The 13,392-nt window shown below is 40.7% G+C and overlaps 1 protein-coding gene across 2 annotated transcripts in view; it reads right to left on the bottom strand.

Annotated features, from left to right (window-relative positions):
• Positions 1-13,170, bottom strand: part of LOC108578896 — a 15,475-nt gene extending 2,305 nt beyond the window's left edge. Inside the window, exons 1-2 of one of the 2 annotated variants that reach the window (XM_017942307.1) lie at positions 12,914-13,170; positions 692-1,749 (exon numbers count right to left, since the gene is read on the bottom strand). In XM_017942307.1, the coding sequence (XP_017797796.1) occupies positions 692-1,749; positions 12,914-13,149 (1,294 nt within the window). In that variant the 5' untranslated portion in view covers positions 13,150-13,170. Of the gene's footprint in view, positions 1-691; positions 1,750-5,076; positions 6,776-12,913 lie in introns of those variants that run through there. The other variant, XM_017942308.1, reaches the window with a different exon arrangement.
• Positions 13,171-13,392: the final 222 nt, after the last annotated feature.

The raw sequence follows: 13,392 nt of genomic DNA, 5'->3' as shown, positions 1-13,392 counted from the left end.
GGCAAGCGGGTGCTTTCGTATCGATTAGTTTGATTCGCGTGTGCATCCCAATTAGCGCACGTGCTTCGGCCTTGTCGCCTCGTTAGTGGTTGTTTTGTAACGTGTTATTGCCCGATCCGCCCGTGAGTCGCGGACATTTTTAATTGCACCGGACATGCCAGTCGAGTGTGCAGCTATTGTGAACGCAGGGGTGAATAGTTGGAATCGATTTGGTATTAGCTGGACCATTCGGTATTCCGTTCACGAAGCAATGTGTGTTTAATATCGGAGATATTATCGGTGTTCGATTTGGGAACCTAATTTGGGATTGAAATAGGGTTACGGTTGTACGAGACACATTTCGATCTATGTACATACGTTACATGGTAATATCTGAATTTAGGATTGTACAAGGTGTGATTTCGTTTACGAGAACATTTCCAATTTAGAGATTCTTCGACTCGTTAAAACGGTTGAACGAAATTAGCGTTAATTAGTAATTAAAGTAGGTTCACTAGGAGAATCAATGTTTCGTGGATAAACGAGGTAGTCGAAACTAGATTTCACTCTATTCGTCGTCAGAAGAGATTCACGATACTGTAATCCACCCCTGGATCCAGCTTAACTCGATCTTCCTATCGTCTATCTCTAAACTATACTCTATACAATGCCAAGTACGCATTCACAGCTCGAACCACCCAGGAACACTCACCGTTTCCATGACGAAGTTCCTCCTGCACCTTGTAAAATTCAGCAAGCTCTTTGCCCGAGCACAACGGAGTGTCCACTTGCGTGGTGCTATTGAACAGCGAGTAATCCACCTCGTAACCTTGTCTCTCCTTCGAGTACATCACCATTGGCTCGAATCTATGCCCCCAGAGAATCTCCTGTGGCAAGTAGCTAGATCTAGCTTGAGTCGTCTGTCCTGTAGACTCGATGGTACCTTCCAAAATGGCCACAACCTCGAATCTCTCCGTTAACATCTCCTCGGCGGACATATTGTAGAACGGAGATTCGGCGTTGATTTTGTGAACGATAGTTGTCGGCCAGATGAAGAAGAGATTTCCATTCTGTCCATCGGTACCTACGGCCAACTCTTGTTGATTCTGCGACAACACTTCGCCCTCTTTGGTGGTTCTTGACCTGATTAATTGCGCTCGAACAGCAGCGCCGATTATGTGGCTCTTCCTCATGTCACCGACGCGAAACATCAGGCAAAGCTCGCCGTCTCTTTGACAAATCACCGCGTTCCTCGAGAACAACAGTGTCTGAGTTCTCTGCTTCGGTCTGCTCATCTTTGCGAACACTATGCCAACCATGAACGCCTGTATCATCACGCCAGCGATGCTCTGCACGCACATCACGAATATCGCTTCAGGGCATTCTTCCGTGGTGGAACGGCTGCCGTAGCCGATCGTGTGCTGTGTCTCGATACTGAAGAGGATGCAACTGGTGAAGGAGAAGATGTTGTAGATACAGGGCGTCCAGTTGCTCTCGATTTGAAACGGCGGCAAGTGACGTTCCTCGAAGTCACCGTGGGTGAACGCGATCAACCACCAGATCACAGCGAAACCAAGCCAGGAGAGTGCGAAACTTAGGCTGAAGCAGAGCAACGTCCAGCGCCATTGCGTGTCCACCAGGGTGGTGAAGATATCCTGGAGGAAACGCAGCGAGCGACGGGAGATTCGTGATTGGAGAACGTTGCAGTCGCCGTTCTTCAACACGGCGCGACGACGAAGCTTCCGCGTTGGCCCCGCTCTGTACCGGCTCCTGCAAATTTATTACATCTTTTGATCAATTTCATCTACGGTAATTCGAGAGGCTTAGATTTACAGAGTTTTTCGAGTGGTATTTTTTTCAATTTTTATCCAGAAAGATGGAGGATTTTTGGAAATGTTAAAAAGCTTCACAGAATTTGAAGTGGTTTATTTTTCAATTTTTATCGGTGTCGAGAAAGATAGGGGATTTTTGGAAATCTTAAAAAGTTTCACAAAATTTCGAGTGGTTTATCTTGCAATTTTTATCGGTGTCGAGAAAAATTAAGTTTGAGAATTCTTTTTAATTTTCAGGAATCATTTTTCAAATTTCTAATTAGCCTCGATAGAAGATAGATTTTGAAGGAGTGTATTAGTTGTACGGTGTGCATCAAGTCAGTGGTATACTCGACGCGTTAAAGGTTCGTGACAGTGGCCATTTGTTAAATTGATCACCGTCACGGTACTCTAGATTCGCGTCTTTACGAAGACGAACACCTTTTTGATTAACAAATTTCATCGTTTGCATCGTGACCAACATTCTACTATACTTGTTAATAGCTTACTTTTCGCGAGATATATCTTTGAAAACCACAAACGTTTCAACCCTTCGACGTTTTTAATCCAACTGCAAATATCCGTAATATTGTAAAACGTTGAATCTAGCTAGCAATTTTCCAAAATCACTTTCCGCGACAAAACGATTCTCTATTTAATAGACAGACTTAACTACTATCAATTTCGAGCTTCCGCAAAACGACGCCGATTACGCTTCCTACCACGATTATTTAACAATGACGTTCACTTCCACGAACGTAACAACGATAAATCATGGAACCGAATTCCGCACGCGTATGTATAAGACACTGTTTCCTTTTTTCTTTTACTCGAGTGACAATACAGGGAATAAATTATTTCTTTGGACGTCAATCAGAGATGCTGGAAATTATCGCCAAGGCCTCGAGTTTCGTGCAACGCGCCAGAAAAATGTACCTCAACCCACCACCGACGGATCGGGATTTGAATAGCAAATACAATAATTACGAATTGTTTTTTTTTTTTCTACGGTTCGATCGGTCACAGCGTTCCTTATTCGACGCGGATCAGACTCGTTATGAAAATTCTAGTTAAGATGCGCGCGTGACAGATGAACGATTTACAAACAACGATTTTTCATTGCGACGCATTTTGCACGGTTGCCTGCCGACGCACTCGCAGACGCGCATTTTTATTACGTTAAGAAGGCGAACATCTGCGTGTACGTGAGTTCCAACGAAGTGTGGAAAATTTTTTTATCGTTGTTCATCGCTGTAATACAAATCGCGAGATGTCGTTTATGGATCTCTCGATGAGAAACTTGTCGAACTTGATAGTTAACGAGGGCGTTTTAGTAGAACGTTTCCACGGAACCGATAGATTTATCTCACAGAGAAATTTTATATTTAATTCTTCCGGGAAATTATTAGATTCACTGTGCACTGATGTTTCTTCTTGTCTGCAAATATTACAGATTCGTTCGCGAATTTCTGTCTTTTTTCAGAATTTTGATTTTAGTTACGTTTTACAGAGCTGCGGTTTTTCTCTGCGATATTCCAATTTTTCAATCACTTGAACGATACTCACGACAAATCTCTTCGCATTGTACGTCATCGTTCTTGGTCCTTTCCATGATAAAATCGAACGTCCCGTATGTTCTCCAATTTGCGCACATTCAGTCTCGAACTCGACCCAATTCCCCTCGAAAACCACGAAACCTTACGAAACTCCGCTCTTAAAACTATGAGAATTGCGAAAGAATTCGCAGATCTCGTTCTCGTTCGCTAGAAACGACGTTTTCACTGGTGAAAATGATTCTGACTATACAGAGGGGACCCTCCCGACCATTTTATCAACGAACATTGTTGCCACTTGCTTCTGCCACTTGTATTCGCCTCCTCGAAACACGTTGAAGAGCGTATCCGACGGACCTCTTAATCGAGCAGCGATAAACTCGAACGAACTGCGCTCGATCCACGCGAATCCAGCCACGAAATCGACCATTTCCACCCGTTCACCGATCGCGAAAACGTCGAGCGTTCACCGTCGAATATCGTCGCGGACAGTTCTACGAACCGTCTGAGACCTTCGATGCTCACCGCCCTTTCGTACGTACGAAAGGAAGTCGCCATTTTGACTCCGTACGATAACTGAGCAACTGTTATCTACCAATTTATTTATTGCCACGCGTAAATCAATCGACGAGTCGTCGACACTCGGTGAACTCTTCGCGAAGGATCTTCTTATCGTAGCGGTTCGAGGATGGAAAATCGATCATTTTTGTTACGATCTTAGATTTTACGGTTTGTTCGATAATTGCAAAGTGAGGAGAGTGATTTTTGTTCAAACAGATATTGCACGACCTCGATCGATTCGTCGAGATACCGTTCGATCTAAGTTCCAGCGTTATCGGGATTCGATGATAAGGATCGTTCGTTCAAGTTAATTTTTCTAACATTTTCTAGCATTCTAGTAGTGAGAATAATGGGGAAATGAGATAAGAGGTACATCCAAATTTTTCCAGTTTCTAATGGATCTTCAAGGTTCTGAGATTTTTGTCTGGGAACTACTTGATGCTAGACTTTTTAGAACTGTTCGTTTTTAGGTAAACGTGTCTTCTTGGAATTTATGAGAAATAAAATTGTGTACTGAAATATAGAGTGTTACGAGGAAATAATAAATTTCACATCACTTGAGAGACTCCACGAATGAAAAATCATGGCTCTTTTCGTATCAAACAACTTTCATTCGAAAAACTTTTGCTAATTCCCTTCTGTATGAGAGGAATAGATATTCAGAATTTTCCATAAAATATATAAACACAATTTTCTAGTGTCATTCGCAAAAATGGTACTTTTCCCGAAAAACAAAATTTGTCACATCTCCAAAAAAAGGAAAAGAAAGAAAGAAATAAATCTGACTGGGCAAATACTGGCTTCTCTTTCTTCACAGACCCCGGCAAAAAAGCACTGTGTTTCTTGCAAATTAACACCGTAGGAAGAGTATCTTTCCGTTTGCGAGAAGACACGAACGAGTTCATCCTTCATTTTCCTAATTGTTCCCTCGCTATTGCGTTTAGCCGGACAATTGAAGCGAACGCGCAGGGGTGCGCGGCTGAAATATAATCGCTCATCGAATTAACGTGTGCTGCTCGTAAATAACGAGCGCCGCTACAAAAAGAAAACATCGTTGACGTGTTATTAATTCCTCCCGGAGCGTTTAACGATCCTGATACTATTTATTACACGCGAATGCAACTGCGTAGAAAATTGCGACGACGGCTAATTATCGGTGAAATATCGTTTACCTGCTTCGGAACGATGGGTTCGGGCCCCTGGCGACTTTTACTATAACAGGTGTGGTTTTCGTCAACGTTGCTAGCAAATTCTGCTTCTCTCCTCTGTCCGGCGAGGATGACTTCACGTCCAAACTGGGACTTTTCGAAACGTTTCCATTCATTTTTCTCTCTTTTTTCTGTTTTTTTTTTGCTGTTTCTTCGCTTTTTTTTAGGTTCCGGGGGAAATTTTTCTTTGTCGTGGATCTTTCTTACTCGTTTTCACAGAGAATTGCACGCTGTTCTCATATTTGACTCGTTGTTTCGCACTGCGTTACACATAGTCTCGTTAATCACGTTAGAATGATGCAGGTGCAAGTTTCTTGTCTCTTATCGCCAACGGAACGATCAGCGGTCAAAGGATTATTTCACTTGTCGAGCAAATATCTAGCTGTTCTATCTCTCCATCCTCAAGTTTTCCACGTGATCGTAGATAGGAGTAGTTAGTTATCGATACGAATTTCTATGCAGCCTGGTGCAGCATTTCAGAATTTCACGTTGGAATCCTAATCTCTGGGAATTTTTCGGTGTAATAGCCAGCAGAATGTGAATTCGCCGGGTTAAAGAATCGACGGGAAACTGATTACTTCCCGTCGTTAATTATCGTTCCCCGTTAGCCTTTCACTTAACGCCGCCGATAATCGTGTTCTGACCGAAAAAGGAAAAAAAAAAAAGAAGGGAAAACGTTTATCTCTGCGTGTTCTATTTATTCTCTTCACGAATTATTTCGCTGTCAACAGCTGCGTTACACAGCTGAAGAAACTCACTGCCAGTCACTTCTGCTCTTTATTATAGTGTGTATTTCCTCGTAAAAAATCAACCAGCTCATCGATCAATTTCTGTCTCCCGTCTTTTCTTAAGACACTTGTAGCTCTTCGAGATCCGCTGTTCAGTTTTCAATCACTCATCGGAGATCCACCGTGTAAAACTCACTGCGTGATTTTCACTCGAGGAATTCAATCTGAATATTTTCAGGGGCACTTGTCGATTCTTTCTCGTTTCTCGAGGCTTCCTTCCCGATGGATTCGATTATTCGTGATCTTCATGGAGGCCGTTGAAGCGACCGATGTGCGATCATTGGGTGACTGGGCGCAGAGTTTGATGGCTCGAGGATCTACTGATGTACTCGCAATGATGTACAGCGTCTTATACGAGCCAATACCTGGCCAGCGGTCTCCACTTATCAGCTACTAACAATAACGTTTGCTCTTTTCATTTGCGAGAAAATGGACTGGTTACGTCACACGGAATACTTCCCTCGTTAGCGTCCGATGTTTCCTCCTTTTTCGGTAATTATCGGCGACACGTCTCGTTCGTTTGATTTTCATTCATACATTCCGATCTTTTAGCTTAGATATTTTGGAGAGTATTTGACGATAAAATAAATTACACTTCAGACCTTTGAGATGTATTGAGCTTTCCAAACTTCTCCAGCCACCACTTCGAGAACATTGATTGTTTTACTTTTGCATCAGTCATCGGTGACAGTTCTCGTTGATTTCATTTCCATTTATACATTTCAATCTTTTATCTCAGATGCATTGGTAAATGTGTATGACAATTATACTTCTTTGTAATACTCTGAAGTGTATTCGTACATTTCAACCTTCTACGTCTTATAATTAAGTTACACTTCACGCTTCTTTGCAATACTCGGAAGTGTATCCGTACATTTCAAACTTTGACGTCTTATAAATAAGTTACACTTCACACTTCTTTGGTTTACTCTGAAGTGTAACCCATTCGAATTTCGAAACTTCTTCAGCCACCAATTCGAGAACACTAATTGCTCCACTACTCGCAGAGGTTTTAAACGTTGTACACTATCTCGAACGTTTATCAAGGTGGAAATCCAGGAAAACAACGTTCTCGACAGACACATACACTTTTCACACGATGTCTCCTTCAATTAGCATTATCTGTTTCTCGTTTATAGCGCATGGTGCACTCGGTTCACCGATAACGAGGAGTCGTGTCATCGCGCGACGCCTGTTTCAAGCGCGAGATTTGCGATGTTCCACTGACTTCGTTTAACTGACTGAAAGTCCGTCGGCATGTCTTATCAACGAGCAGCCATCTCCTTATCGGTATCGTTCCTTCGCTAAACCGCTGATCGCACGCAAATGACGAAAGCGGATCCCTCACCCGCGATTTCTTTTCTCCGACTACACGGAATGTACGATACCGTTGTCGATCTTTCGCTGACATCTGCTTTCGATATTTTGTAACGTCAGATTTTCAACAAATTTTGCATTACGTATGATTGTACATACCTTCACTGTTATACAAAATAGTTACGGTATAACAATTATTACATTTTCTCGAATGATTAAAATTTTTTTTTGTTTTCCATCGATAACCATTATCGTTGACGCAAATATTTTTCTTACCGATACCGAATATCGATCACGGAAATATTTTTTGGGAATGATAACCTATGTATAGGGATCGTGAACATTTTTTTTTTGGTTACCGATAACCGGTATCGGTGAAGAAAATATTTTTTGGTTACTTCTAGGAATTGAAATGTTGGCATAGAAATGATCCGTGTTCCATTTACTTTTGAAGTAAAGATGTGTTGTATGCATATCAAATATTAACACAACAATAAAGTCATAAAAGTAAATCATAAAACAAAGGGGTTAAACATGCAACGAGCGTTCGATAGAGATAGAAGTTTGTTGTTTTAGACGGAAAGGCCAGAAGTCGTTGAAGATTCTTTTTACGAGCTCGATAGTTTGAAGTTTTTAATTAAAATCAATCGCAAAGGTTAACGAGCTACCTCTCGATATTATTACAAAAATATAAAAATTGCAGATTGCAGTGCATATCCCAATTATGGTACTGATTTATATACCTTATCTGAGACTTAATTTCCTGCATATACATATATTCGTGCTCTTCTGTTTTCCGAGGTATTATACTCGGCTCAGATTTATCTTGAAATCTGATTCGCTTATCTCTTTAAAAACTCTCGTCTCTCCAGCTGATTTATCGTGTGCCTTGATACACACATGTATATGTTCACAAAGATGTATTAAAATAGGCTCGGTTTGTAAAAAGAGATCGGGACAAAAGTGTTCGTAATGTCGTTCTTCTCGTTGCTGATAAATTTCTCAATTTTCTTCCGTCTCTCTTCGGGCAATTCGCTGTTTAAACCATTTATGAACGAGTTGACGTTTCCTCGAAAACATTGTCCAGGGGGCAGAGAAAGAAATTGAAGCCGGAAGGGCTCGATCAACACCGGTAACGCTGAATCGTATTAGCTGTTAGTAATTTATTCCGTGCGCATTATAATGGCGCTATCCCATAGTGGAAGAGGTCGTATCGTTTGTAGGCGTCAATTGAGAGCTGTACTAATTCTACAGAACGACAACTCGAAACCACGGTCTCACGTGTGTTTGCACACAGCCATGCTGAATTTCAACGTGAAACAATGGAAAAATATTCTCCTACTGTTCTTCGAGTCCTGATAAATCACTCGACGTTCCGTTCAAATTTATCCATGATGCACCCAGGCAAACGAATTCGATGGAAATATTCATGAAAATAATCATTAAGCGCATGTAACATCATAGTTGCGACTAACTGCATGCAAATCGAGTCTTGAAACAGGTTTCACGTGTCACAAGGAAATCGTTCCTGTTTTCTCCCATAGTCACACCTTCTTGTACGTACTCTACTAATTGATTACGACGTAGTACAAGAGAGCCTCGGTTACCAATTAACGATACTTCTGATGTTACAATGGAAAGACAATTTTCTGTTCAGTTGACACGAATTTATTCATTTCAAGATTTTTGTGGGTGTGGAAATTAGATGGGAAATTAAGTTGAAGTGTGGAAATTAGATGGGAAATAGGTTGAAGTGTGGAAATTAGGTGGGAAATTAAGTTGAAGTGTGGGAATTAAATTGGAAAGTAAGTTTAAATATGGAAATTAAGTTTAAGCATGGAAATTAAATGGGCAATTAAGTTGAAGTGTGGAAATTAAGTTGAAGTACGGAAATTAAATGGGAAATTAAGTTGAAGCGTGGAAATTAAATGGGCAATTAAGGTGAAGTGTGGAAATTAAATTGGAAAGTAAGTTTAAATATGGAAATTAAGTTTAAGTATGGAAATTAAATGGGCAATTAAATTGAAGTGTGGAAATTAAGTTGAAGTATGGAAATTAAGTTGAAGTACGGAAATTAAATGGGAAATTAAGTTGAAGCGTGGAAATTAAATGGGCAATTAAGTTGAAGTGTGGAAATTAAGTTGACGTACGGAAATTAAATGGGAAATTAAGTTGAAGCATGGAAATTACACAAGAAATTAAGTTGAAATACGGAAATTAAATAGGAAATTAAGCTGAATTACGAAGTAATTCCACAAGATGGTGAAATTCACTTTTAATCATCACTTTAGAGGAAAAGAATAACACGTGTTCTACCTCTTTGAACAAAACCAACCAGCTGTCTCGTTTCACGCGTTGTCTGCTCGTTTTCGATCGAGAAACGTGATGTCTCGTTCTCCTTCCGGACGAGACGCACAATCTACCCCGTGTCGACATCCCGATCTTCACTTCCGGAACACGCAACTCACTTTCCAAGCGTTTTCCCCGCGGATTAAGAGCGGCGCGGTAATATCATTGGGCGCAAGCACACTGTGGCTCGGACTCTCGTTGCCAGCAAGTTCAGCTACGACGACGTCGGCTTCGATAACGAGCTTTTAATTAAACTAACGAGATCGGACGAGACGTGAGCTTCGGTTGCACGAAGATTTCACTTTTCGTCGCTTATTCTTTCTATCGCACAAAATTCGTTTTCCAAATTTCGGAATGGATTTTTCAGAATTTTTCTACCTGACAAAATCATTCTCTGCTTGTTTTCATACAGAAATAATTTTTTAAGGAGGTGGTTGTTAATTATTTTTATTCAGTGTTTCATCTCTGAATGAAATTTAAAGATTTTTTGGAAATTTCTGAATCGATATTTGAGAATTTTTCAACTTCAAAAATCACTGTAACTATTTTAATATAGAAATCATTTTTTAAGGAGGTGGTTACTAATTATTTTTATTCGTGGAAAAAGCAGAGTTTTATAGGGTTAAATTTGAAAATTGAAGAATAAGAAGTATTTCGCAAATTTCTAAACGAATTCCTGTAAATTCTACCCGTTACTTTTTTCGCACCACGTAGAACCCTCTGAAATCGCGATAATTTCAATTTTCGAGTATATTCGCCGAATTATTTCTCGCTTAGCTATTGAGTTAGAGCTCCGTGACAGTAATACGTCGCGACAGGCTCGTCCGCCGTATCTGTTGCACGTTTAATCCGCACAGATAAATACACCAGATTAGGCGAGAAGCTAATAATTGGATTATTAGTTGGTGTCAGTTCAATACGTGTTCTCAGATAATACCGTCCACTCTACACCTGTTTATTATCGTCTAGCTGGGATTAATCGAGTCGTGTATTACTAAAATACCTTTCTTAACAAGCGTCGTATTACCTACAATAAATAATCGGTATTAAAAATATCTTCGATGCAACAACGTTTCAATTTTCCTCAGTGTACACACAAAACTGAACTTTGAAAGCTTGCTGTTGGTCCGATAAATCGTTGGAAGTTGCACGATTCGAACGGAAGAGCCTGTTAGGAAAATCGCGATGATCCACCGGTTGGATCAGATTTCGTCCAGGAAACAGGAAATCTGATACACAGCGAGAAATCGTAGCGAGTTTCCGCGATTAACTCTGGCCGCGATGACAGATTAATTCGCCACCGGTGACCTTTCGCGTTCCAGAAGGTGAATTAGCCTTCCACTTAGCATTTCTCATCATCTATAAATTAATCGAGGTGCAATCTATTGCACACGTTCACCGATCGAATAGAATCGTGATAAATTATTATTTATTAAGATACCAATAGAGAAATCAGTTTCACAAGCTTCAACAGTAAAGAAATATCGAGCTCGAGTAGAAATAAATTACGACAGTCCCTTAGAATCTTAATTAAAGAGAAAAATGCCGCTTGGCGCAGATCTGCTTGAGAAAAATTGCGAGAGAATCCGGGGAATCGAATGAAATACCAGATTCCAACGAACTTTTCACAATTTTCAATCGTGTTTTTATATAGAATTATAACGATCAGAGATACATATAGGTTACTGGTTGTCCATGCCATTTTTTGCGAAAGAATTTGCCACGAATCGAGACGAAAGGAATAGTTAAATTAGCGAAGAAGGTCAGCCGACGTGTTTGCGAATTTTGTAATTGTCGCATGTGTAACTCGTTGTTTCCAGCCTTTGACAAATGGCGACGGTGGCTACGCGATAGGTGAATTAGAGGCGGAAGGGTAAACACAGTGGATACAGACCTCGTTAGTCAGACGCGGCGATGCCTCGGGGAAATATATCGCGTTCACGTTTAATGGAGGTGTGCTCGATAAATTGTACCTGTCTGATGATAGGCGAGCTGGCAAACATCGCGGTGGAAATATGAAAATACCGAGGAGAAGGACATAGCGTTCCCTTTGTAACCAACTGTTACGACAGATCGTTAAAAGGAGTTGAAGCCTGTCGATCGACGATCAAAGAAAAATTACGCGTCTGCTCTTCTTGTCGCGGACAAATTACAGAGAATCCTGTTTTTGTTGATTTTTCAGCGGTTTTATGTTTTCTTATCTCGTTCGATGGTGTTTCAAAGTGAATTTATCTTGGGAATTACGCATTTCGTGTCGTAAATAGTTGATTACTCCTTGACGCTGGATCACTTTATCGAGGGAGAGCGATATTTTTAATAAACACACTCAGAGTGTAAAATCTGAGCAGGTTTTAAGAAGAAGAATTTTTGCTAATTTGCGAAAAATCGAAATTCTGATTTATCCGTAATTTTGCGTTTAAGCGTGCAATTTGCATAGAGAAATTTACTCGTTTTTCGTTTAAAATCTGAGGAAGATTTAAGAGGAATTATTTTTGTTAATTTGTAAAAGATTGAAATTCTGATTTACCCGTAATTTCGTATTCGAGTGTGCCACCTGTTCCACACTTGTTCAAATGTTACGTCGAAGAAACGGCTGGAACAGGTGAATTCGAGGTGATCGATTTTTCTTCTTTTTTCGTATTTTTAGCCGGTTATTTAAAATCGTGTACACAGCATCTGGCGCCAGAAAACATAGTGAATGGCTTCCTCAAACAGAAGGTAACCGTGTTAATACCGCTGAGAATGATCCTTCCGAGATACACTACCTTGGGAACCGGCCACGTGATTCTCGAACCGCCGCTGTTTTGTTTGGTAATTGTCGCGCGATTATGTCTGCCTTGCTACAGTCACCGATATATCTTCACTCTCTCACATGCAAAGTGGAGGTTTCCGGTTTTATACGAGCCCCCAATGAAAACGAAATTACTTTTGGCAATATAGCTGAGAACGTCTCGAGAGGAGAGCTATCAAGTCTATCAAAAAGTTCTGCCTTTTAAAAATTGCAAGCATTGGAGATTCGACGTGGTACAAACCTACATAATTTTTATAAACAGCTGTGTACGTTAACTAAAAATTATTCAGCGTAGAAACCTTGATATCGCAATTTCATTTCTACACAAACTACGGCGGCTCTGATAATTTGTCAAATCACCAAGTGCAACTCTTACGAATAGACTGCGGTTTTGTATGCCCGATATGAAGCTCGATATTACAACGAATACTCTATTTTCGGTTTATTTATAATGTGCATTCTGTGTATTTTTGTGTCTCCAAATTTGCCACAGATGTAGTCGTTCCCACGAACGAAGGTGTAGAGAAAAGTGTGGAAAAGGAAAAGAGAAACTCACCTGGTAGAATCCTGGCGACCGACGCCACCGATACTGCTGCTCTGGGTGCTAACCCTGACGAGGGTGACGTTTCTGGGCAGACTGGACAACGTTCCCGGGTTCTTCTGTCCAAGTAAGGGTGAATCGACTGTGTTGGGGTTTTCCGGGAGCGGCAGGTGGTCTTGAACTTCCGTGTCCTTTTCCTCCTCCTCCTCGATGGTACCAGGGAGGCGAAACAATTTCTGCGGCTCCTCCATGCCACCACGCTACGTTGCGTATCGTTTCACGTGTGTTCACCAATGAACCTCCATCAAGAATATCAAACACATCCTCCCTCCTACTTGTTTGCCTTTTATTCTCTGTCTTTTTTTTATATTCTTTTAACTCTGCTCGCCGAATCTCTTTCTTCCTTTCCTTCACCTTTTTACTACATATATATGTATAGATACTATATACACTGGTCCTTTTTGATCCTTCCCCGTTTTCCTTATGATTTCTCT

Source organism: Habropoda laboriosa, unplaced genomic scaffold (genome assembly GCF_001263275.1).
Source record: "Habropoda laboriosa isolate 0110345459 unplaced genomic scaffold, ASM126327v1 scaffold62, whole genome shotgun sequence".
Taxonomy (NCBI): Eukaryota; Metazoa; Arthropoda; class Insecta; order Hymenoptera; family Apidae; genus Habropoda; species Habropoda laboriosa.
The sequence above is the reverse complement of the archived record's forward strand: the minus strand, read 5'-3'. Positions and strand labels throughout refer to the sequence as shown.